Raw genomic sequence first — 27,880 nt, forward strand, 5'->3', positions numbered from 1 at the left:
TCATCATATCCTTAAATATTTCCATTGAAGGATTCTACCTGGTACTTATAAAGCTGAAAATCTAACAATATATCTAATGTTGAGATAATCCAATGACTGCATTGCTTATCTGGGCACTTTTTTTTTTTTTTTGAGTCATGAGACAAGTAAAGTGTTTATTAGGAGGAAAACAAGTATGGATAGACACACAGGCGGGCTCAGAGAGAGAGTTGCACCCTCTCTGGTATTTTGAATCACTTTGATGGAGCATTTTTCCTGGGTTTACTTCAGGCAATCATTTTGATTTGCCTGGTTGTGAGTAGGACATACTCTTTTCATGACATAAGAATCAAACGTTCACTTCTTCCAGCTCCAGCAGAGGCAATCTTTTAAATGCATAAAGATGTTCGTATTTTGAGTCTGGGAAAGGCAGTACCTTGATTATTTCCCTGTGTTGACTCTGAGATGCTGACCCCGAGCTGGCTGCCGTATGAGTTGATGCCCATCATGCCGCTGTGAGCTGGGGAGCTGGAGAGAGCTGGGATCTGGCTGGGATTCCTGGGGACACTGTAGAGGGCTTCAGCGATGTCCGCAGCTCGCTTCAGAATGATGTCCTACAAAATGGCAGGTGGAGGTGAGTGTTTGTATTGAGCAGTAGGAGTCAAACTATACTCAATATTTTGCAATAACCTCAAAGGAAAAATAATCTGAAAAAAGATATATATATATATGTGTGTGTGTATAACTGAATCACTTTTCTGTACACCTAAAACTAACACAACATTGTAAATCAACTGTGCTGGCAGGTGTGTGTTCAGTTGTGTCCAGCTCTTTCTGACCTCATAGACTATAGCCCCCCAGGCTCCTCTGTCAAGGGATTTCCCAGGCAAGAATACTGGAGTGGGTTGCCATACTCTCCTCCAGGGGATCTTCACCACCCAGGGATCGAACCCAGGTCTCCTGTGTCTCCTGCACTGGCAGGTGGATTCTTTACCATTTGGGCTATCAAGTGAGGAACTGGGCTTAATCAACTATATAAACTGTGTGAAAAAAGTGAGTTACTCAGTTGGGTCCAACTCTTTACAACTCTTTGTGACCTGCGAGGCTCTTCTGTCCATGGAATTCTCTAGGCAAGAATACTGGAGTGGGTAGCCCTTCCCTTTTCCAGGGGATCTTCCCAGTCCAGGGATCAGTATACTTCAATTAAAAAAAAAAAAAGAAAAGAAAAGAATCAGTCTCAAGAGAGTGTAGGATGTGAACTTCTAACCTGGTTATTGTGTGGTGTTCCATAGAGCGCCTCCACCAGATCTGCAGCTCTTTTCAATAGCATTTCCTGGAAAAAGAAAAGAAAGCTGGGTATCAGCAAAGGTAAAACCTCAACTGGCCAACACAAAGGAAAATTACCTATAAAAATCAAAAGTCCAGGCATCCCCCTAAAAAGTAAGTAACTAGCCACGATGTCTTCTATTCGCTTTGACAGGTAGAAAATAAATAATTACACATATAAACTCCTCTGTATATACATGTATCTGCATGAAATTCATCTCACTGAAAAGGCTCCATAAAGAGCTGGGCTACCAAGACAAAAAGCAACCAGATTAAGGGTGGAGTCGGTTAACATTAGTAATGGCATGGGAGTTCCATTAAAAACTACTTTCAGACTGTTCCATTAAAAAAAATCTGGTACTCTAATTAACCAAATATTCTCAAATTGATTGATTGGCCTGAGTTGAACCGCTTGCCAAGGAGTTGTCCAGAGTCCTGAAATGATCTTGGCAATGCCTTCTGCAAAATTTTACTCTAATAAAGATGAATTCTTTCAATAATATTCCCCCCTGTTCACTTTAACCAGAGAGAATTAGTAATCAGTAATCCCTTTCCTCTCATTGTGTCTTTTCTACCTCCTGTTTTTAACAGCCTTTTAAATTGCTATTAACCTACTTTCCAGATATCATCTAATTTAATGGAGGGGCTGGGGATTTTTCTGAGAGGAAAATAAAGGTGCAATGGAGCAGCAATTGCAGTACTTGAATTTCACTCACTACAGAAAAGAGAAGATGGAATTTTGTAATGTTTGTGCTTAAAGGGCAAATGTAAATGCTGAAACTTCATAATTTCTCATTAATCAATACCTAATAAACTGATTGATTTTTACATAAAGAAAGTGAAAATAATGGGCCAGATTTACAATAGAATTTTTGTGAGCAAGTTTATTTAAAAGGGATACATTTCACAGAAATTTATTAATATATGGGTGTTTTTCACTTCCATGAATATCTGTGTATGTACTGGGCCTTCAGTGAATACTTGATTGTGGGTTAACATGTCCCTGTAATTACGGGTTAATAAAATTAGATTTAAATAAAAATGAATGGGAACTTACACTTTCAGACAATTATTCAATTATTTATTTTTCATGAAGTTGGCAGTGTTTTATAAGTTGAATACTCACAGGTCCAAATTTTCAGATTTTGTATTTGCTCAGAGATTCATCATAACATATTTCATAGTTAGTAGACAATTTTATGAGCATCTTGTACCTCAAGCTCAGCCCAATTTCAAGGCCTAATTTAATTTTTATTATATTTTATTTAACCCAGTACATGCAAAATATTATCATTTCAACATGTAATTAATGAGACAGATTGTATTCTTTTTTTTTTCATACTAAGTCTTTTCAATCTGGTGTGTGTTTTATAGGACATCTCAATTTGGACTAGCCTCATCTTACAGGCCCAACAGCCCAGCAAGCTGGGAGTTACTGTATTGGATGTTGAACGTGTAGTTTCTCTTGTAAAAAACAGTATATAGTAATATTATAATATTTATAGAGCTATAAACGTCCAGAAATTACATGCTCCTTTATTTACTGATTCCCCCCAGCTTTTTTTGAGATATTATTGACATACAACATGTGTAAGCTGATGCTATAAAGCATGATGATTTGAGCCACATGTATATTGTGAAATGATTACTACAATACTGTTAGTTACCACCTCCATCCCCTTCACAGTAATTACCTTTTTTGTTTTCATTTTGCGGTGATAATTGTTAAGACCTATTCAAGTATACAATATAGGACTATTAACTATAGTTACCATGTTGCACATTAGATCCCCAGAAATCACTCATTTAGAATTGGAAGTTTGTATGTCAGACAAGGGATGCCTAATTTAATTTTAAAGAGACCTAAGTCTCTAGGTTTATCTAAGTTTACTGAAATTTTACAAGAAGGTTTTCACATGTCATTTTCCAAAGTGTATTACCTTAGCTAATCTCTCAGGATCTCCAGGATGTCTTGGGATGACCTTCTGCAGTCTCTGAAAGCCATAGTCTATGGTGGGTTCATTTAATGCTGAAAAACAAAAGTCCTCTTCTTGAGGATATAAACTGGCTATAGAGCAAGGTATCTGGTTAAGTCTGCTATGGATAATACAAAGGTTCTGATATTATCTTTCTAAGAATTGACACAGTGGTTTCAATCAGTTAAGGATTTTTGCTATTGACACTGGTTAATTCACATTTATAAGTTTAGAATTACTAGTAATTTAGTCATTAGAATGATGTCTCCAAATGTCAAGATTATTATAATTACTTTATCATTTCTGCCTTCAGTGCACACACTTATCATTCTTTGCTCACTCTCAACTACTCAGAAACATTACACAATCATATCCCATCCCAGTTTCTTATGAAGACAACAAAGTGTTAATACCTTTCCATGACTTTCCTTTCTTCCCTCCTTGCCTTTTCCCCAATGTCTTCATCATCTAGTAATTCTTCCCCTAAATATCACTTTTTCTTAATTATGCTCTTAAATATTTATATTTATACACATATAAATCTTCTGTGAGTTGACAAAACTCTGTTCTTATGCATAATATGATTCCAGAATTTTCAAATATGTTTTGTTACACGTACATTCACTTCATGTCAGGGTCCATGAGATACTGCAAGTTCCGTAAGAGCAGAACTCACACGTACTTTGCTCCCGTGTTCTCATTGTTAGAGACGGTGCCTGGCACACAGTTGGCACTTACTGTCAGCAATTGTGAAATGAGTGAGAGAGTGAATGAATGAATGAAGGACGTATTTCAGCACTTCTACTACGCTGAGGAGTTTTGGGGGACTGATTCCTTTATCCTTTGTCTTTCTTCCTCTCTTTCTTTACTTTTTAAAAGTTTGGTTGCTTAAATTTTATGGTTTTAAAATTAATACAAGATCAAAGCAAAGGAAACAGATACAAAGGATAAAATAATAATCACCTGCACTCCCATTAGGCAGCAGTAAACACAGGAGGGTGTGTTTTCTTTTTAATCTTCCTTTTTGCATATACGGTTTATGAATATTTGTTGCTATCACTTGAATTCTCAAAGCAATACCTTTTATTTAAAGAAATTATTAAAATTTTTAAATATAGAAGGAAAAATAAAATCATCCATAATCTCATCACTTTAGAGATGATCTGGGTTAACACTTTTGTATATATCCTCCAAGATTTAAACACACACACAAACTAAAAATTATTCAGAGACATACTATTCACACTGTTACATAACCTACTTTTTATTCATTTAACAATATATCAAACTTTTCCCCAGGTTATTAAATATTCTTTTATAACATTATTTAAAATTCCTGCATATTTTTTCCATGACATGGTCTGTAATTTATTTAAATGGCTTCCTAATGTTTGGTATTTAACAGGGTCCTAATTTCTCACTGTTATAAAAATCAGAGCAATAATTATCCTTTGTGCATAACTTTGATTATTTCAATTGGAAAATTCCAAGAACTAGAATTACTAGACCAAAAATTATGATTCATATTTAAGGCCTTTTACACATACTGTCAAATCACTCCTTAGAAGAATATATAAATTTATACTCCCTCCAGCAGGGCATGTGGTCATTTAAACTTATTTCTTTATTCATCAGTGAGGTTGAAGAGGTTTTTCTTATACTTGCTGAACATTTTGATTTCTTCTTTTATGAGCTGCTTATTAATACTTTCTGCGCTCTTTTGAGAAACAGGCCTTTTTTAACTTGTAGAAACACTTTACATATTAATATTTTTAACATTCTATCACCATGTTGCAATAACATATCCAAATTTGTTCTTAGGTATTATAGGTAGAAAGACCATCCCAGCTCCAAGAGCTGGCAAATACACACACACATGGGTCAAGGGGTGTTTGCATATACATAGCTATATGAAATCTTTAGGTCTACCAGTAAAATGCGTACTGCTCACTATTTAGGAAGTAAGTGTTTTTTGCTATGTATTTCATCGTCTGTCGATTTTATTGTGAATATGATTACTCCCTCATCACATTTTCTATGAGTTTTGCTAGCGCCTAGAAAAACTTTGGTTTTTATGTGTCTGCACAGGCAGTGTGTGATGGGTAGTGTGTGGCAGTATACGGTATAGTCATTAAAAGAATCAGCTTTAGAGTCAAGTGGATCTTGGGTTTGAATCCAGCTCTACCATTAATTTCTGCGAGCTTCTGTTTAAAATCTAGCTCATGGGTTTGCTGTCAAAATTAAATGAAACAGTGTATATCATGTTCCCAGTACAGTTCTTTGCAATAAAAGATCTTAACCAATAGGAACCCCTGACAGATGTATTTTTTTCCTGTTTATTCTTAGGCTTGAACATTCAGAGCATCTACACTTCATGATCAGCTTGTTTTCTTTTGATAAGTATATTAATTCCATTTAGTTCTCTTAATCTCATCCTTGTATTGGTTGAAACTTCCCAAAAAGTATCTGAAGAAAGGATGATAGTAGATATTCTTGCTTTTTGCCCCCCTTTAAATGGGAATGACACACTTCCATACCAAATGTGATATTGGCTATTTGAGATAAATATTAGTTATCATTTTTAAAATTTATTTATAAATATTGTATATCATGGGCTTCCCTGGTGGCTCAGATGGTAAAGAATCTGCCTGCAATGCAGGAGAACTGGGTTCAGTCCCTGAGTCGGGAAGATCTCCCGGAGAAGGGAATGGCTACCCACTCCTGTATTCTTGCCTAGAGAATTCCATGGACAAGAGGAGCTTGACAAGCTATAGTCCATGAAGTTGCAAAGAGCTGGACACGACCAGGTGACTAACATTTTCACTTTAGTTATCATGCTTTGATAAGGGCTTTTATTAGAAATTCTTAGAATTTTAGAAAATTACAGTCATATGAAATCTTCCCCAGGCTCCTCCCTCCATGGGATTCTCCAGGCAAGAATACTGGAGTGGGTTGCCATTTCCTTCTCCAGGGGATCTTCCCGACCCAGGGATCGAACCCGGGTCTCCCGCATTGCAGGCAGACGCTTTAACCTTTGAGCCACCAGGGAAGCCCCCTTAGAATATATTTCTCAATATTTCACAATTGAATGGCAACTCATGGATGCAGTATATAAATTGCTTAGTATATTTCTGAAGGCAATTCGTTAATATTTTCTTATGATTGCTGGTGTGGGGATGAAATCAATTATATCACCGAGAATGGCACCTGGAACATTCTGAGCCCTCAACAAGCATCTGTTACTGTTATTATTGCTGGGATTGGTGTGCCCATATTAATAACTGGGGTACTGTGCATGGCGTTGTTGGCTTCTGATTGATTTTTATTTTATACCCACTGTGAAAAATAAACTGAGAAGCTTTCTATATTTTATCCTATGTACTATAAAATTTATATAGCATGGGTAGTATCTCTTGACTAAAAGTTAGAAAGAACCCCAGTGAAATTGTTCTTTTCAAAGTCACCAATAACACCTTAGCCAAACCAAGAGGAATTTTTCCATTCTTACCTTAAACTCAAGTTAGCATTTGACACCACTCTCCTGCTGGCAATGTGTCTACTCACTGACTTTCCTGAATGCACACTGCCCTGTTTCACCCCTACCACTCTAGTCAAGCCATCTCAGCCTACCTTGAGGACTGCTCTTCCTCTGTCCATCTGATGCTTCTTGTGGCCAAGGCAACAAAAAATGCTGATGTTTCTTGTGGCCAAAGCAGTCTTCTGCTTGCCTATACCTTCTTCCTCAGCAACCTCATGAGTGCTCACATGGTTCCCATGTGAAGCTACATCCTGTCACAAATCTTTATCTGCAGTTCAGGTAACTTGCCCAAAACTCAGCCTTATTTTTCCAAGTATTGGCTGGAAATGTCCACATGAATGGCCCATAGACTCCTCCCATTCAAGATACGGCAGTCTCATGCTACTGACACCACACAGCCATCAGCCATCAAAAAGCCATGCATTGCAGGCTTCCCTGGTGGCTCAGTGGTAAAGAATCCACCTGCCAGTGCAAGAGGCACAGGTTCAATCCCTCATCTGGGAAGGCCCCACATGCTGCAGAACTACTAAGCCTGTGCACCACATCTACTGAACCTGTGCTCTGGAGCCTGGGAGCGGCAACTACTGAGCCCCTGTGCCACAGTTACTGAAGCCTGTATGCCCTAGAGCCCGTCCTCTGCAACAAGAGAAGCCACCGCAATGAGAAGTTCACGCACTGCAACTAGAGAGCAGCCCCCACTCACCGCAACTAGAGAAAGGCCGTGCAGCAATGAAGACCCAGCACAGCCAAAAATAAATATAAGAAATAAAATTATTTTAAAAAAAGAAATCATGCATTTCATTAAGGTTTTAAATTTTAGCATATATTTTATTATAGTATTTGCTTAAAATTTCTAATCTCCTATTTATGACTCTCCCCACAGTAACCAACTTTGTTACACTTTCTGAACAGTCCTATTTCTAATTTTGTCTTCCTTTAGTTCCAAAGAGAATATCCTAAAATTTCTAGGTGATTGAGTATTAAATTGTTAATTATTTATTCTAATTAATTGCACTGGATTCAAAAAGGTGGTGTACAGAATATCTGCCTTTTGGAATTTATTAAGTTTTTTTGTGAATTCATATTAGTCTTGTCTGTGTTCCATGGGAAATGCTTTAAATGTATTATTTAATATATCTTTTTGATCATATTATTTAACATCTTTTCTACATAATTGCTGCTATAAATTTACCCTTCCACATGCTCCTTGTATGTCTAATAGGTTTTTAATGTATATATATTTTCTCTAGTGACTAGGAAGATGAACACTCTATTTTAATTTAGAATAGTACCTCTGACTTTCTCTGAAAATATTTTGCTTTTCCTAATTGCTTGAGTCTATGGAGCCCCTCCACATAACCGAAATGTTGCTTACCTTTCATTCCTCCACCTCATTCTGTCTACCTTTACATTTTTGTTGATGGTTTATCCTCCTCAGCTAATATTCCTATTATTAGATTTTCTATGATCTGTCTCTTTTAGACATTAATTTCCATATTTCTGTTAAACCATGTCCTCATATTAACAATAATTCAGATACTGTATGTTTAACCACTTTTTCTGCTAACCAGTGGTCCTGTGGAACCATAACATTTCCATTCTTGACTGATCCAGTTCTCCAGCAGTCAGGTTATTTTAGTAGGAATAGGAATCAAATTCTGTCGGGGCCCTTGAAATAAGAGGATATCTTTCTGTCTTCCTCACACATTAGTGACACCTTCTCTGGACACAGAATTGTTGAGTATTCTCTTTGCATTCTAGATCAAGTTTTTGCTGTGTCACTTGTCCTCACCCTGAGGGGGGCACCTGGGAGGTTTTGTCAGGGTTCTCCCTGATTCCTCGGCTTGCCTCATCTGTTCCCATGAGCAGAATGTCATGGGAAACCCGCCTGCAAGCACAAGGACACAGAATCTCTGGCATTATGATGAGACCAGTTTAGCTTCACACACGAATACCAGGTCTCCCTTATTTTTATGCTTTCTTGAAAATATCCTTCAATAAATTGTGGATGGGGGCCAATTAAACACTTGTACTCATGTTCCCAGGTGGCGCTAGTGGTAAAGAACCTGCCTGCCAATGCAGGAGACAGGAGAGACACGGGTTGATCCCTGGGTCCAGAAGATACCCTGGAGGAGTGCATGGCAATCCACTCCAGTTTTATTGCCTGGAGAATCCCATGAACAGAGGAGCCTGGTGGGCTACAGTCCATAGAGTTGCAGAAGAGTCAGACATGACTGAAGCAACTGAGCACAGACATACGCACTCATATTACCATCTCACCCAGAAACACATGTAAGAATAGCTGTGGGTGTAATTGAATCATTCCGTGAACTGTTTTTTCCCTGCTTAACACTATAATGTCCGCAATTTCTGAAGACTTTTTCTTTAATAATAGGACTTTTAGTGGCTATAATATTCAACAATGAAAATTGTTATGATAGCTGTTAGAATGTACTGAAAGCTTACTATGTTACAGGCATTATGCTAATACCTTTTACATATATTTGCTCATTTAATCCTCATTACAACCCTATAACATGCATTTTATCCCTATTTTAAATGCAGCTCCAAGGTGGTGCTAGTGGTAAAGAATCCACCTGCCAATACAGGAGACACAAGTTCGATCCCTGGGTTGGGAAGATCCCCTAGAGAAGGGAATGGCAACCCCCTCCAGTGTTCTTGCCTGGAGAATTCCACGAACAGAGTAATCTGGTGAGCTACAGTCCATGGGGTCGCAAAGAGTCAGACATGACTGAGCAGCTAACAACAACAGCATGCTTACACCACGTTGACCATAAAGTAAGGGAATAATCCATAAGACAGAGAATCTAGCCATCCCCAACCAAGGTCCCCACTGTCTCCATGACTGTCCTTGTCCCTTCCCTCCCATCTTCATTGTTACCAAATTCTCGCCCCCTCTCAGCAAAGCCCTAAGGTCTATCCTCAGCCTGCCACTAATATCCTTATTCCTAGGTCCTTCTTGCCGCTCACAGAGTAATCTGCTAAAGCTGGGCTCTAATTAGCACACAGAATGCTTTCTCTTTCATAGACGCTATTTCTGTATAACTTTATTTATTTTTGGCTGTGCTGGGTCTTCGTTGCTGCGTGGGCTTTTGTCTAGCTGTGGCGAGCAGGGGCCACTCTCCAGCTGTGGTACTCAGGCTTCTCACTGTGGTGACTTCTCTTGTTTCAGAGCTCAGGCTGGCGGGCACGAGGGCTTCAGTAGTTGCGGCTCCCGGGCTCTAGAGCACAGGCTCAGTAGCTGTGGCACACAGGCTTAGTTGCCCCAAGGTGTGTGGGATCCTCCTGGACCAGGAATTGAACCTGCATCTCCTGCATTGGCAGCCAAGTTCTTTACCACTGAGCCACCAGGAAAGCCCTCTCTTTGGTAAACTTTATCACACAGTTGTACCCACTGTTGTCCCTGTTAGATGAAAACCACGAGGACACCAGGGTGACGTCTGGTTTATCTCATCTGCCCACTCATCCAGACTCCTCATCTCCATCAGAAACAGCAGGTGCTCCTGACCACATGGAATTAGCAATTCACATTTTAAGCTGATGAAGCAAAATAGACATACTCATCTCTTTCTCATGTTGAGTGTTTTCTGGAGGCCCCTGCCAGACTTCCTAGGCATATGCTGTGGATGGGTTCTGTGTGTATCCAAGATGAGAAAGATGGTGAAATACACTGTCGTGTATATCTATACGGACAGGGAATAATCACACAGATGTGTGCATGAGCACACACACAGCATGCCACTTTAGTGAAATTTTGAAGTAAAAATCATGAAGCCCAAACTGTTTAGTCAACACCGAAGTGTAAGAAGAAAAATCAGTCAATCCCTCAAGAGTTCAGCCTGAGGGTTGGGAACCTCCCTGGTGGTCCAGTGGTTAAGACCATGCCTTCCAATGCTGGGGGTGTAGGTTCGATCCCTGATCAGGGGACTAAGATCCCACATGCCTCTGGGCCCAAAATCCAAAATATAAGACAGAAACAATATTGTAACAAATTCGATAAAGACTTTAAAAATGGTCCACATCTTAAAAAAAAAAAATCAGGGTTGCATTGAAGTTTTTATTCTGGGTCCAAACTCACTTCCCACTGAACCAGCTGCTTTGCATCCTATCACTTCGGCCTCACCTTGAGTCCCAGCTTTCCCCACTCCCCACCTCCCTGGGTGTTCTCTGACTTTTCAGTCCTGATGCGAGCCAAGTAAACCTCAATTAGCTAATGAGGTGCCCAAGACCAGCCCCAAGACTGTCTCTAAGGGACAACAGATCATTAACCGCCATCATCAGTGTGAATTTACAGCCTCTGCTACCACATGGAGTGCGGGGGTGGTGTGAAGTCCTGCCAACCTCTTGGCTGAGAGGGACACAGAGAAAAGCTGGCAAGGCAAAAACAGAGTAAATTAAAAATAGGCTTCGATCTATAGGCTCTATTTATCTATGTCTTTCTTTGGTAACATTAACATTAAGGTAAAAGGTCAAATCCCCACTGAAATATAATTTATATTTACCTTTTATTAAATAATTATGGCATGGCATGAAGTTAAATATTACAGAAGCTAATCAAGGGGGAATTCAATAGAGAAAACTCAGACATGAGAATTTCGTCTTTGCTATACATAGAATGTCTTAATCCTCCACTGGGAGTCATCCGGGTTTGCTTAAGGAGTTTAATAATACACACTCAACTGCCACAGAATCTAAATCCCATTTGGATCAGCCTTGGAAAAACTTTCATCAATACCTTGAGATTTCATAATATTTCTCCTGAGAGCCTAGATCTTATGTGTCATTTCTCATTTTGATTGCGGGTATAATATATGAGATTGCTTACATATCTTTGACCCAATGAATAGATATAAACCATAAGCAATGTGTGAAGGGTTTCTTTTTTAAAGTAAATAGTATTTAACTAAAAATATCTACTGGGAACCACTCATTTAAAAAAAAAACTGGCTGTTGCTCAATATTAATTTTCCCAAAGGGTTAGTGAGATGGATAAATTCTATATGATTGGTTTTTTTCCTTAAGAGGAGGCATGGAGAGCAGATAATGCTTACCCCAGTTTTTGCCTCTACTTAAGTTTCCCAGAAATAGAGGTTCTTTCCATGGCCAACATGGAAAGGGGACTCCTGGTTAGAATTCTGGTCTACCCTCAACAAAGACAGCATTGACTTTGCAGGCAGGTGGTCATTTCTGCCTTTGACCAACAAAAGTACTGACCACCAAGAAGGCAATAGCAAGGGCTGATCAAGTTCCTTTGCAGAAATTTGAGAGGAGACAAGTAAAATGAGGGGGCAAGGAGATCTGAGTACTCTGTCAGGCTGCGACTCTGGGATGTTGATCTCGGTTGCAGCTTTCTTCATTAGTAAGTCTTCAGTTGGCACCTAGGATCATCATGGAGCCTACGGATGGCCAATAACAGGCTGACAAAAGTCTAAAAAGCCTGAGCCTAGTTGTCTGTCTGCATCTGTGTGTATCCATCTGCAGCAGAGGGTCTTCACTTCATCACAGAGCCCACAGGCCCCTGAGGGGTCCAGGCCATAGAATTAAAGGATCCTTCCAGCCCTGACTCTAAATCTCAACCTTCTCCAAGAATTAAAGAAAGCAATAGAAAAAGAATCTTGCTCAGGAAACCTCAAATCTATGTAATGTGGCTGCCAGGCAAGTACCAGATCAGAAAATGGACTTTGAGATGCAGGCACAAGAGAAAACCTGCTTGAGGAACATCCCTCCATGGATAACCAACAAGGACCTACTGGATACCACATGGAACTCTGTTCACTGTTACGTGGCAGCCTGGATGGGAGTGGGGTTTGGGAGAGAATGGATTCATGATTATGTATCACAATGTCCCTTTACTGTTCACCTGAAACTGTTACAACACTGTGAATCAGCTACACCCCAATACAAAATTAAAAGTTAAAAAAAAAAATAAAAAGAATACCTCTCCATATGGTGCTGATCTAAGACAGTTACTCTCCATTGACAGGACAGGAAGGCATAAAACCCTTGCTTGGGGAGGAATTTACAGGCCTGCAAACTAGTCCCTGCCTTCCAGCCCCCTTTAGGAAGTCTTTTCTGGTCTTCCCTCAGTGAATATGTCTTCAAAGTGCTTTGATCTTATGTATTAATTCCTGTGAGGCTTCCCAGGTGGCGCTAGTGGTAAAGAACCCACCTGCCAGTGCAGGAGACGTAAGAGAATCAGGTTCGATCCCTGGGTCAGGAAGATCCTCTGGAGGAGGGCATGGCAATACTCCAGTACTCTTGCCTGGAGAATCCCATGGACAGAGGAGCCAGGTGGGCTACAGGCCATGGGGTCAAAAAGAGTTGGACACAGCTGAAGTGATTACCCACGCATGCACACATGTGTATTTATTTCTGTGAGGTCTGACTTGTTTGTGCTATGATTTTGGTTTCTCTCTCTTGTTCCCAATCCTCCCAATTTTCTCGTCCATTCATCTATCATCTACCTTACTCCTCAGGTGTCCAACATTCAAGGCTATCTGCTCCCACGGTCAATTTTTTCATAGCATTTGATGGTGTGATAGAGAAAAAACTGTCCCTTGTCTGGGATCTGCCTTAATTCCTAACCTTGACCAACTCTACCACCTTCAAAGGCAGGTGGACTTTGGTTTATCTCTCTGCAAAAACAAAAAGTTGGATTAAACGTTTTCTCAGACCCCCTGTAAGTTCTTGCATTATGATTCTAAGACTATTACTTATTTGTTGCTGTTCTTCAGTCATTAAGTCATGTCTGACTCTCTGCGACCCCATAGCCGGTAGCCCACCAGGCTCCTCTGTCTTTGGGATTTCCCAGGCAAGAATACCTGAGTTGGTTGCCATTTGCTTCTCCAGGGGATCTTCCTGACCCAGGGATCAAACCCGACTCTCTTACATCTCCTGCACTGGCAGGCAGATTCTTTACCACTGAGCCACCTGGGAAGCCCATTATTTATTTATTTGGTGAAAGTGAAATTCTTCGAGAAATGGAGATGGGTGGAGTTGAAGCCATAGGCTGTTGAATTGTCTTTAACTTTTGCTACCCTGAAATCTCTCTCTATATCCATCTGTTTCAATGTAGCAAAGATTCAGTGTCACCAATTTTTTTAAAAAAAGAAGAAAGATAATATAGGAACACATTATTAAGAAGCAGTACCTGACTTTGTGGATATAGGAACAAGAACACGAAGTGAGAACCAGCAGTGCACAAGTGAAAGATTAGATGGAAGCCTCTGATATTTAATTTTAAATGAAATATTAATTTAATATTTAATTACGCTTTGGTTTCAAGAAAAACTGCAGCAGCAAGACAGATTGTTTGAAGAAGGGAGTAATATACATGGTTAAGGAGACAACTGTAAAAATTAAAGATAAATTTCAAGGGTAAATCTAAATGCCACCACGGAGCAGTTATGAATATGCTCTGCTCTCTGTAATATGTATTTAGAATATTATAGCTGAGAGCACCAGGCCATTAAGAGGCTGGGACGTCTCTAGCAAAACAACGGCCCCCTATTCTGGGGCTTCCAACGGAGACATCATTCCTCAGGCTCAGCCAAATGAGGGATCCAAATTTTATAGGCGATGGGGGTGGAGGCAACTTCAGTAAAACTGCAGGCTACCAGGGGGGCTATTCATCCAACCTGTTTCTAGTGCAAACAGGGAACAATTGTACTCAGGCCAGTTTTTGATATCTGAATTGGGTATTTTTAACTAAAAATCAGATTCATTTCTTAAATGAGATTTTTTTTTTTCAGGATAATGCTATAGGAAAAAAAGAAGAAGAAATGTGATGTGGGTGAGCTATTAACATCTGAATCCAGTGAGCACATCTGTGCAGTGTGGCTCAGTGGAACCCCATGCCCAGCCCCAGGGAGGGGACTGTGCAGGGTATGATTTGTGGGGCTGTGGAATAACCTAGGCTTTTTGTTTCTCCACCTAACTGCTTCCTGATCTTGTCTACTTTCTTGCTGATTAACACCTGCTCCCAAATAATGAACAGAGTAATCAAATACCTTTGTTTGTGCTGAAGTATTGGGTTGGCCAAAAAGTCCATTCAGGTTTTTCCATAAGCTATTTTTCCATGATATCTTATGGAAAAACCCAGAAGAACTTTTTGGCAAACCAATAAAAGATAAGGATTTTTGGGGGGAAGAGGTGAGTTGATATGAATTGTTTGGTTTCTATAGGTGTCTCCATAGCCAGGGTGCTTTGACAACTTCCATATTCAACCACACACCTTGGGAAGCAGTTCTTTGGCTGGCACGTGAGCCAGCTGGGCCCAATCGGCTCTTCCTTTGAAAACTCATTTCCCTTCAAACCACTTGCAGAGAGCACACATGCTCTCTGGCTGCCCTGGCCTTCTCTGTCACCTAAAAACCCTGATTTCTAATCCAGACCCAGATACTAAAGGCATGATATGGTGGGTCTTTCAAGAATTCACCTTCTACAGTAGAGAACACATGCAAAAAAGTCTGCTGTTGGTTAGTTGCTAAGTCATGTCTGACTCTTTGTGACCCCATGGACTGGAGCCCACCAGGCTCTTCTGTCCATGGGATTCTCCAGGCAAGAATACTGGAGTGGGTTGCCATTTCCTTCTCCAGGGGATCTTCCCAACCCAGGGATTGAACCCGTGTCTCCTGCGTTGACAGACAGATTCTTTACCACTGAGCCACCTGGGAAGCCAGCAAAAAAGTCCACCCTTGATCAAACAGCAGTGAGGAAGGAAGCCAAAGAGAACTCATCATAGAAATTATGTATCCCACAGCCAAACACTTACAATAGCAAATTTTGTTCATATCTGTGTATTTCTATACAAAATATATTTGCATATCTATATTTCATATTCCCAGTGAGATAAATATCTTCCAAGTTTTAGGTTAGAAAACTAAGGTGAGAGACACTTCCCTGGTAGTTCAGTGGATAAGAATCCACCTGTCAATGCAGGGGACACGGGTTTGATCCCTGGTCCAGGAAGATTTCACACGCTACAGGAAACTAAAGCCCATGCGCTGCAACTACTGAGCCTGTGTTGCTAGAGCCCATGCTCCACAAGAAGCCTGCACACCACAACTAGCAAAGACCCAGCGCAACCAAAAATAAACAAATAAATAATTTTTAAAAAGAAAACAAAGGCAAAGAATGGTTAAGGGATTTGTCATAAAATTCGGACTCAAATCCAGACCTCTAAACTCTCACTGATGGTCTTCCACTCCAGTGCTAAGTTCTCTCAAGTTTAATGACAAAGTGGAGTTCCATTCTCAAATGCCTTGCTACAGACCTCCTCTCCCTGCATCCTTAAGATGCAGTAACCATGGTTACCTGAAAAAACAAGTAACCGTGGTTTCCCCGGGTACCCCCTACTAGGATTATTTTTCTCCACTGCTAGTTTTCTGCAGCAAAGTCAGCCAGGGGAGTAGGGGACCTCTCCCTGCTCACAAGCCTTGGCTGGTACCACCTCTAGGTCTCAAAGCAGACAGAGGCAGTGGGACGTTTCCTGATAAGCTGGATGCTTGTGTAGAGCTCTTGACTCTGCAGCGGCAAGCTGCACTTCAATAAATCGTGGTGGTAGGAGGAAAATAGACCTTCCTACATGTGAGAAGAAAATGTGTTGTTTTTCAGAGCCCTGATGTTTATGCGGTACTTGGCAGCAACAACCATAGGGAGCTGATTACTGCATTTTGCCTAATTATACCAGGTAAGTCCCATCTAATAGGCTTGGGTCTATTGTGGTGGTGTGTCCTTGGATACGGAAACCATCAACAGTTGGACCATGATCCATAAGATGTGAGTGGTGGGGTGAGGGCTGAGGGAGGGGAGGTTTGCTGGAAATTTCCTTCCCACCTCCTGCTTTTGGAGTCTCTTTCTAGAAAGTTCCACATACGAGTAAATACTGTTGTGTTTGTGGGGTAATGACTCGGTCTGAAAAGAACTGCCCCATGTTGTCAAATGCTTTACAAGCCAGGAAGTCACTGCAGCAGCCTGATGAGCAGGACTCAGCATTCCCAAACTCATTTCTTTGTTTAAAATACAGATCCTCAGACCCTCCCGAAAGACTGGAGTGCAATATGCCTGGAACAGGGTCCAGCACAATTGGTGTGTGTGTGCGTGCATGCACACATGTGCTCAGTTGTGTCTGACTCATTGTGACCCCATGGACTGTAGCTCACCAGGCTCCTTTGTCCCTGGGGTTCTCCAGGCAAGAATACTGGAGTGGGTTGCCACTTCCTTCTCCAGGGAATCTTCCTGACTGAGCAATCAAATTCGACTCTCTTGCATCTCCAGAAACCATACTGTACATACAGTTTTAAGCTTTTTTTTTTTTTTAATATATCACCAATGTCTTTTATGTAATTAAATATCCATCCACAGCATTGCTTTTGGAGAAGGAAATGGCAACCCACTCCAGTACTCTTGCCTGGGAAACCCCATGGACAGAAGATACTGGTGGGCTACAGTCCATGGGGGTGCAAAGAATTGGATACGACTGAGCGACTGTGCACCCACAGCATTTCTTTAGTATCTAAGATGTTTTTCAGTATAAGGATGTTTTGTTATTTGTGATTTTGTTATTTGTTATTTGTGATTGTTTACAGTTTTTCACTCCTATTAACAGTGCTTCAACAGTGCTTATTAACAGTGCTTCAGAATAAACAACCTTCAAGCAAACTCAATTATCTCCCAAGTATATATTCCTAAAAGTAGAACTGTTGGGTTAAAGGGTACATACATTTTTTTTTAAAACCTAGTACCATCAGGGTACTCTCCTGAGAGTGGAGAACTGTGTGTTAGAAAACCCCCACTTTCTTCTAATTTTGTCAACGTAGGTATCTTCATTTGTTTAAAAAAAAAATCTTTGCCACCTTGATAGAAAAAAAAAAGTTATCCTGTAGTTGCCTTAATTTGCTTTTATTTGATTATTAATGTGGTTGGGATTTTTACAAACATATTTATTGCTTGATTATATTCCTTCCTGAATTAACTCCTGATGTTCCTTGCTAGCTTTTAGAGAGTTTTCCCCCTTTAATTTATAAGACCTCTAACATTCACTTGTTTATCCATAATGTAAAAAAAAAAAAATTGTGGCTGACAAAGAATAGGCATAAAATGAACTTTGCTCAACAAGTAAATGAATATTTTTATGTGTAGGATATTATGTCATATATAACAAATATGGTTTCAGTTTGTCCTTATCCTTTCGATTTAATAACTGAAACTTAGACATGCAAACATTTTCTTTTCATGTAATCACATATTTATGCTCAGTGGTTTTTGTCTTTGGGATCAAGCTTTTAGCAAGGCTCAAGTATAATAATCTTTTTAAATGCCTACATTTTAAAAAATTAGTTAATTAATACCTACATTTAATTAAAATATTTAATTCAAGTATGCTTCATTTTGTGATATGAAATTAGATATATAACTTTTTAAAATGCTTAATTAGTTGGCCCCACAACATTTGTTAAAAATTCCATATTTTCCATGCTGACTTGAGATGTCTCCTCACCCATACAAATACTTCTGTATTTGTACTAGTTGTGTGCATAAAAACTGTTTGTCTTAAAGTGTTTTCTTCTGTTGCGTGACATTTCTATGTGTTCCTGCAAAACCCCATATTCTTCTAATTACTGAAACTTAACATAGGTTTTAAAGTCTGGTAGGGCAAAGCCCTCTCATTTTTCAAAATGAGGGGTCCTATTTTAGCACCTTTATTTTTGCAGGTGAACTTTTGTAAAGTTTTCCCCAAACATTTTGTTGGTCCTTTGATTGGCATTGTGTTAAATTTATTCATTAATCGACATCTTTACAATATTAAATCTTCCCACCTCTCCACCAGCTGGAAGTATTTTGTCCTTCCTCTGAACTCCCTCAGCACTTTATACCTTTTTAAAAAATCACTTTCTAAGCTATACCCACCCAATTTTTCAAACCTGAAACTTGAGTCACTCCCTCCCTTTCTTTCCCCAACCTTCACCCCATCCAATCAATCATCAAGTCCCGTCAATGCTACCTCCTAAATTTCATCCACTTCTGCCTGTCCCCACCACCGGCACTCCAGTCCAAGCTGCCATCATTTCTGGCTGGGGCCACCACACTGGCCTCAAACTGACCTCCCTGAATCCATCCTAGGTTCCAAACCATTCTCTCTGCTGCAGCTAAAAGGCTCTTTGAAAAGGCAAATCTGACCACGGCACTCCCAGCTTTAAACTATTCCAATAGCTCCCCATGGCACTTGGGATGCAGCCAAACAAGCAGGTTCAATCTCTCTTCCAGTCTGAACCCAACCTCTCTTTCACATTCTTTCTTCCCTGTTTCTAGTTACTGTCAAACACATCCCACATTCTTTCCTACCCCAGGGCCTTTGCACGTACTGTTTCCCGTGTTTGAACTGTCCTTAACCTTCTCCATTGGCTTAAGATTCCTCTGATATATATCCCCAGCATCCTCTATCACTCATCACATTTGTAATTCCTTGTTCAAGTCAGCCTCCATGATGATAAAACTAATAGCATTAATAATACTAATAATATACACCTTTTCAATAATAAGCTATAGCTGCTCTCTATTTCAAACGCTTTCCATGCACAGGTGTTCTACACCTGGCTTGTACCATTTTATGAGTGCAGGTTGTTGAATTTTCAGGAATGCTGTGAGCCAGCTGATGTCATATTGGTAGTTTGAAATCAGCCCTGGTGACAGTACCTGCACCATGGAAATCAGCAAATACAACAAACCAACGTGGGGCATGTTCAATTGATGCTTCCTTTAGGAATAAGTCAACCATGTCTCAGCACATAAGGAAAACAGAACTCTTTGCTGAAGTGCATGCATGTGAAGGCACTTCAGTCATGTCCTGCTCCTTGCTACCCTATGACGTGCCACACTGCATTGCTAAACATAGGTCAGCAGGCAGGATAGCCAGAGACCTGAGTCCTTGTTCTGACTCCACCTTGAATTAGACAGGCAAGTCATTTCTCCCTGGGTCTTAGCTTTCTCATCTGCAACAGATGGAGTTTGATCCAATGTTCTTTGATGTCTTATTATCTTTAAAATTCTTAGATTTACAGGTAACATAAAATCTATTATCTTTACACTGTGTGGGCTCCTTTCATTTTTTTTAAACCAAGCACTGTGTTTTCTGTGAATCATTTAGGCTCCTCTATTCTGTCTGGCAAGTTCCTTCTTTACTTTTGAAATGTCACTCTATGGTCAGCTCCTCCAGAAAGCCTTCCTTGGTTTCCCAAAGTGAGCCACCCCTGCTCAGTGCTCCTATAGCCCCTTTTGCATTTATAGGACTCAGCATGATTATTATAATCTACAGGTGTCTCTCTCTCTATCTAGAACTGTAAGCTGCTAGAGGAATACTGATATTACTGACTTTGTGCCTTGAGCAATCATTTAGAGCTGATATTTGTTTATTGAATATACAGATTACATGGTTACCTGGGTCCTATCTTCAGAACTTCAAATTTAATTAGTCTGGGATCCAGCCTGAGCATTGATGCATTAAAGTGCGACCAAGGATGACAACCTCTGCTTTTGAAGGAACTTTATGCATTTACTCAGACACACACGTATGCACATGTAAACGTATATGCACACAACACCTGGCTCCAAACGTCTATAGCCCCACTGAGTATTGCTTGTTACTTCGGAAGAGAATTGAAGATTAATTGCAATGCAGTTTTTATTCATCCTGCCTATCACCTTACAGGGCAGACCTGTCATCCATATTACAGTGGGTGCATTTGAGAAAGCAAAACTCTATGTGTGAAATGAAACCCATTCCTCACCTGACTCCAGGGACAGTCCAAGCTCCTGTTTCCTCCTACCCACTGACCACTCCATTTCTGTGTCCTTCACAGGCTCCTCCTTGTTTTCCTGAGCCCTACACTTAGCGCTTCTGATGCACCTGTCACCTTTTAGACCGCTTCCATCTTGTAGCTATACTCCCTTCCATGGCCTCTCATCCATCCCAGTGGCTTTAAATCCCACCTGGATGCTGACTACTCCCTTGTTTGGCATCCTCAAAGTTTTCCCATGCAAACCCCTTGTCCTACCTGCCTTTCCCACCTCATCTCCCACTGACTCCACTCCGGCCACACTGGCATTTTTGCTCTTCCCCAGAGATGCCAGGCTTATCCCTACCTCTCAGACTGTCATCTTTTCTCTGTCTGGGACATGTGCCCCCAACCGATTGACTGCCAAGTGCTATTCTAGCTAACAATGGTGAACCACACAGAAAACACAGCCCTGAGGAGGCCTAGGGACAGAGGAAATGTGAATGGACAGGAGAGGAGGTCAAAGAGATAAGGGGGGTGGGGACAGATTTCCACACCCGCGATACATATCTTGGGATTCCCTGATGGCTCAAATGGTAAAAGAGTCTGCCTGCAATGTAGGACACCTGGATTCGACCCCTGGGTCAGGAAGATCCCCTGGAGAAGGAAATGGCAACCCACGCCAGTATTCTTGCCTGAAAAATCCCATGGGCGGAGGAGCCTGGCAGGCTACAGTCCATGGGGTTGCAAAGAGTTAGACACAACTGAGAGACTTCACTTCACTTCAATACACATCTCTGTTCAATGTTCCTTTCTCAGAGAGACCCTCCCTCATTCTCTATCCCTTCACTATCACTGTCTGAAATTATATAATGTATGTTCTATGTTGACTGTCTCCGCCTATAGTATACAAGGTTTATTAAGATGGAGGGCTTTATCTTGCCCACTTTTATATCCCGGAGCCTAGAGCTGTGCTAGCCCATGGTAGGCATGTAATAAATGTTCATCTGAATGACTGAAAAAGCTGTATCCCTTTGGGAGCTGTAATAGTAAATATTTTATTGCAAGTAACCCAACCAAGACATGCCTATCTCAAGAGGGAAAACTCAATGACAAAATGTTAAATATATACCTAAATCATCCTTTTTCCTTCTATTCCTAATTGATTGCTAATCAGACAATTTACACTTAAATAATAATAGGAGGCTAAGTCCAAATGAGGAAGAAAACACTATAAAATAATATTATTAGAAATTTATAATAGGTCTGGTATATTTTCTTGATGATTTCTATACTTCTTTCCCTATACCTCTTTTTTTGTTGTTGTTCAGAGTAACAATATTCTGACTTCCCTGGTGGCTCAGTGGTAAAGAATCTGTCTGCCAATGCACAAAATGCAGGTTCAATCCCAGGGTCAGGAAGATGCCCTGGAGGAGGAAATGGCAATCCACTCCAGTATTCTTTGCCTGGAGAATCCCATAGACAGAGGAGCCTGACGGGCTACAGTCGATGGGGTCGCAAAAGAGTCAGACACAACTTAGGGACCAAACAACAATATTCTAGTGGGTCTCCGTGCCTTCAGCTGTTCCCCAACTAAATCAGGTTTCCCTTCCTGCTATGCCTAGCTAAGTTCTAGTCTAAGTTCCATCTTATGGATCCCCACAGCTGTTGAACCAGCTTTTTCTTTCCTCCAGACATCAACTCACCTCATCCTCTGTGTCTTTGCACTTAAGACTCCCATAGGAGGAACATGCTTCCTTTTTCTCTTTGCCTATCCAAATCCTCCCATCCTTAAAAACGGTCTTCAGTATCATCTCCTCCTTGAACCCCATCCCTCTACTCTAGTTCATAGTCAGCTCCCTTTTTGTGAAATTCATATTCCATTCTTTGGAAATACTAAACAATTTGAACACTCTTAATTCGCCAGCTGCTCTGTTGCCTTCTCCAATAGTTTCTAAATTTCCAAATAGGGACCATGTCTTCTATGTTATTGTACCTTCCACCTGGAAAAAAGTAGTAGATACAATGTAGGCGTTCAATAAATATTGAACCAATTAGATCATTTCTACTTTCATAAAGTTTTAATATAATTTGAATCCCTCTGCAGCATCATTAGGCAACTTTCCTGAATCCTTTTCAAGAAAATTTCATTATAGCCAGCAACTCTGTCAAATATTTTATCTGATTTGTTTGGATAAAAGTCTTTTCTAGCATGGTTCCAGCTGAGTTAAATTCATAAGGATGGAATCCTGAAATGAGCTGCCATGACCATTTCCCAGACTGTGCAGAACTTGCTTACATAAAACACAACATTAGATCAACACATCCCCTTTCAATGCCTATGACCCAGTCCACACTTGCCACACCAGTAGAAAGACCTATAAAAGTTAGAATGATTATAAAGTGGATAGACTAGGAACCAGAGCAAAAGTGAACCAGGAACCAGTCTTCCTTGGAATAATTTTCTTACGCACCTGTGTAAATGAACCTCCCTGGAGCTCCTTTGCAGAACTGTTTGGATTTATAAGACAATGTCACTTCTACGACCCCAGGGATGTGCCGAGGAGGAGTCTGCACTCTGATGGCATGAGGAGTTATTAGCTGAGGAATGAATAGGCAGGGAAATAAAGTCTTTATTATATATTATCATGGATATACTGAACATAGAAGCATCATCCACTGCTATCTCCCAGGGCAAACTGCTGCACTCATGGTACCCCTTGTGCCATGAACGCCCTGTCCTGTCTCAAGTGTTTCTGTCTACCACCCTGGAATTACCTTTCAACCCAATCTGTCTATCCCCCCCTTCCTATTAGCCCAGCTCAAGTACCCCCGCCCCGACCTCCTGTATCCACCTAACCCCCATCTCTGTAGTCATTCCCTCCCCCAATTCCTACACTGCCATGACCTCACAGATTGATTTGGCAATTTCCATATCCAACTTAGCACTGTTATATATCTTTTTGTAACTTGTCTTGTTTTTTTCTCATCACAGTAGAAAAATTGGAAACTAGAGAAAAATTAAAAAAATGTTACCATTGCATAACCCAGAGACAGCCATTATTCATCTTTGGCACATTTCCAGGACTTTTCTAAGGATGTGTTATATAATTATATTTTACATCCATAGATACTGTTGTCCTGATTTTTTTTCATTTAGCATTATATTGTAAGCATGTTCCCTTTTCCTGTGTCATTAGAAATCTTTCAAATATAATTTTTAAGTAAATGATGATACTTCATTTATTTAGCCATTCTCCTAGTATCCAATATCTAGCCAATTTCTAATTTTTCACAATTATAAACAATACTTATTACAGTGAATATTTCTTTTTAAGGGATCCATGCCTGCAGGAAATTGTAGCTTACATGTCTTTTAATCCTGGTACCCCACTTATAATAGGTACTCAATAGTGTGTGTGTGTGTGTGTGTGTGTGTGTGTGTGTGTGTGTGTTTTCATTTTGCTGACACTGCAGAATTACTAGTTTCCCCAGATCTAAAAAAAGGAAATCAGGGAAGTGAGTTGTCTTTGCCTACCTCACTCCATACAAGCATGGTCCCAAACACCACTTGGAGGCCATCAAAGAAGTTGTCCCCAATAATGATGACCATGGCTCCTCCAGTGGTCCAGCCTTCACTTGGGCTAATGGCTTTGATGCATGGAGTTGCTAAAAAGATAGGAAAGAAAAAGTCAAGTCTGTCTTTTGGTGGTTGAAGTTTGGAGTTTGGAGACTGACTGCTCTTGAAAGCTCTTGGTTATCTAAGAAGTTTAAGTTGAGCTTTGCTGACTTGCCATCATTCCCTAATTGGTTGTTAGTTTTCACCAGGTCATTAAAGCCTAATGAGTTGACCACTATATATGAAAACACTTAGCTAATTGTGCAAAGGGTGTTTTTAAAACTCTGTTGTTTTTCCCCATATTTTATAAGTTGATCACACTGGAAATGTGTAAATCCCTTTTCTCTCCCCACCTCCTCTGCCCCAAGATGTTAAGATTTACAAGGTCTGTTAATGTGCTAGAGAAAGAAGGAGAAAGTAAAATCTACCATAGTTGAAGACTTTTTTTTTTCTGGCTATATCAAGAGACAATTTCTAATCACTTTCCTAACTTTGTAGGAAAGATTGTCCCTCCCTTCTTCCATATGTTCGAGGCCTCTGGACTTTACATCCCAACAGGAACCCAATATGGTTTTCAGGCCATAACTAAAGTCAATCCATCACTCCATTTCCAGAGCTGACAGGGTCAGAGGTGGAGGAGAACTTTGGCAGGACTCCAAAAACATGAGCCCCCTTTGAACAGCCAGTCAATCACATCCAATCAGTCAAAAGAAACTGGATGGGTTCCTAGTTCTGAACCCTGGGATTTTCTTCTCCCCTTTCAGTGCCCGCTGCGGGAGAATTAACACCACTCCAAATTCTTTACTGATTCAATCATTTTCTTTCAGTTCATTAATTCCTATTTGAAATGATACAAGACACATTTTAAGGGCTGAGTTGGGGTGGGGGCTGGTGGGCAGTATACAGCAAGACAATACACAAAAATAGGAGCCTCACTTAGCCATTCATTCTGTATTACAAGAGCTTCTTAGACCAATGAGTTGGGGAGTGTGCACAAAAAAGAACTTGGATGGGATTTGCTTAGGTTTGTCAGTTATCTTCCTTGATACACTTTAATTTTTCGGACAACTTGAAGTTTAACTGTTACCGGTATTCCTAATTACTTTAATGCACTTGGAAAAATTACCCAGAGCAGACCATGATTTTTTCTTGTCCAAGCAAACAAAAATCAATTAGTGTCAGTTTCATTCTGCACATTGTTTTGTTTTGCCCACAATCTGTTTAAGCGCACATCTGACACTTATTCATACATGTCTGGCATGGTAATGTTCCTGTTTAACTAAGATGTCATAGCACTACATTTGCCTGAAATGCCCATATAGCAAAAAAATAAAGAGAGAGAGAGAAAGAAAAACTGACAGAACTAAATGAGAGAGCCAGAGAGTGGCAAGGGCCTGAACATTGGCTGGGAGATGTGTGGGGGTCACAACAGAGCAGGCAGAAGTCAGTGTTTACAGCTTCATTTTAAAATCCACGCAGTCTTGCGGACATTCTCCACTCCTACTCAGAGACATCAATTTCAAATTCAAACCAGGAAAAATTTGTGAAGAGCGTCATTTGTCTGCCAGGCTCAGTCCCTCCGGAAAGCACAGCCCTACCTTCCGACGGGTCCAGCCTTCTGGCTCTCCGTCCATGCTTTGAGTTGTTGTGAACAAACATGTTGTCGGAAACAGCCAGCACATGTCCATCCACATTCACTGTTGTTGACAATACGACCTGCAGATTTCAAGGAAAAAGGATAGGGGGGAGGGAGTTGAGTTAATTTCTCAGTAAGTCATAAAAGTTACAGAACTGTTTTGTCAGACTTCCGTGTGGCTAATGAGAGATGGACCAGAATTTAGGGACAAGTCATGCTCTTGGCATCTGAATGGGTTCTCCTCCTCCTGTAACAATGGCAGAGCATTATGGAAAAAGAGGCCACCCTTCACCCATGTGTTGTCACCTATTTGTGCTCAAACTATGCCCAGGTGAGGAAGTGGGGAAGTTGGCAATCTGCCCATGGGTTCTAGAAACTTCATCTCGATCAAAGTACTTGGACCATCATTCCCAGGTGACCCTTGGGCTGGAATCACAAAAAGGAGCTGATTGCGTCTGATTGGGAAGCTAAGATGGAAACGCCAGCTGGGAGGTCATTTCTCAGGAGTGGGTTCTTGAACATCTGATGTGTGCTGAAGTAGTGCTGGGCATGCATGTACTGCCTGATGAGTTATATCTGGTTTCTCCCACACCAGAGAGCAGCGACTAAGATGCTTAGACTTTGGGTGAAAAGAGAAGTTGCGGAATTCAGCATTGAAAATGTAGGACATTTAGTATCTAACCAGATGATAGGGAAGAGATGGGTGCCTAGTGGAAGGGTGTGGATTTGCAGTCAGAGAGAACTGAACCCAAATCCCACGCCTGCTCCTTCTTAACTGAGAACCTCTGATGGATTACTTGGGCTTCCCTGGTGGCTCAGACAGTAAAGAATCCGCCTGCAATTTGGGAGACCTGGGTTCGATCCCTAGGTTGAGAAGATCCCCTGGAGGAGGGCATGGCAACCCACTCTAGTATCCTGGCCTGGAGAATTCCATGGACTGTACAGATGGATTATTTAACCTTTTTGGATCTCCACTTCCCTAGTCTGTAAAACATACACAACATTGCCTATCTTGAGGGCTGAATGACATAAAAGAAGAATAAAATGAGAAAAATACATGTAAAACATTCATGGATGAGTTCCCATCCTCGTGGCCTCACTCCCGCCTTGTTTGACCAGTCAACAGGACAGAGGACTTTACTCATTGAGCCCCTCCAATAGTGTAAGCTCTGGGTCAAGAGAAGGCTCCAGTAGGGGGAATTAACCCCCACATATTACAAGGCATGGTCCCTACCCTCAAAGAGCTTACTTTCACGCTGGAGGAGCATGGCAAACAAGAAAAACAAGCAGCACACAGAATGAGGTTGGACTGAGTTCTGTGTGTGTGTGTGCTGCAGATGAGGGTGCAAGGGAAATTCAAAGAAGTGGTGATCAGTCAGGGCTGGAGCAGTGGGAAAACACAGCAGAAATGCATGGACTTGGGCATATCCACCACCTACTTACTGACCCAGGAAGGTGAGTCACTTGTTAGTTACATGTGGCAATATTTTGTGTTTGAGAAAGGAGCTTCTTAAATATATACTCAAGTATATATATAGACCTGAGGAAAGACATTGAATAGATATGTCCACTCCCAAATTAAACTCACTGATACTCTACTTGGAATTTTTGGCCACCCTTGAAGAGTTTGCCTGCAATGCAGGAGACGCAGGAGACCCAGGTTCAATCCCTGGGTCAGGAAGATCCTCTGGAGAAGGGCATGGCAACCCACTCCAATCTTCTTGCCTGGAGAATCCCATGGACAGAAGAGCCTAGCAGGCTACAGTTCACAGGGTCACAAAGAGTTGGACACGACTGAAGCAATTTAGCACACGCTTTCTTACTTATTAAATAAAGAGGGGACAAACCTGGGCCTTGCCTTACCTCTTAAGACGTAATATTTTATATTACTACAAAACAAGATTCACTCAATGGCATGTCACATCTCTTTACCATGAATTATTTCAAACGAACAAAATAAACATAATGAGTCTCCTTTTTTTAAAGTGAAATTTACATGCAATTACTGTA

The 27,880-nt window shown here is 40.7% G+C and overlaps 1 protein-coding gene across 1 annotated transcript in view; it reads right to left on the reverse strand.

Moving 5' to 3' along the window:
* Positions 1-27,880, reverse strand: part of EBF2 (early B-cell factor 2) — a 220,191-nt gene that overhangs the window by 22,662 nt on the left and 169,649 nt on the right. The window contains exons 8-13 of the mRNA XM_005684022.3: positions 25,833-25,950; positions 24,154-24,284; positions 23,090-23,216; positions 3,246-3,334; positions 1,247-1,312; positions 416-593 (exon numbers count right to left, since the gene is read on the reverse strand). Coding sequence (XP_005684079.1) covers positions 416-593; positions 1,247-1,312; positions 3,246-3,334; positions 23,090-23,216; positions 24,154-24,284; positions 25,833-25,950 — 709 coding nt within the window. The remainder of the gene's footprint in view (positions 1-415; positions 594-1,246; positions 1,313-3,245; positions 3,335-23,089; positions 23,217-24,153; positions 24,285-25,832; positions 25,951-27,880) is intronic.

The sequence above is a fragment of the Capra hircus genome, chromosome 8 (assembly GCF_001704415.2).
Source record: "Capra hircus breed San Clemente chromosome 8, ASM170441v1, whole genome shotgun sequence".
Classification (NCBI taxonomy): Eukaryota; Metazoa; Chordata; class Mammalia; order Artiodactyla; family Bovidae; genus Capra; species Capra hircus.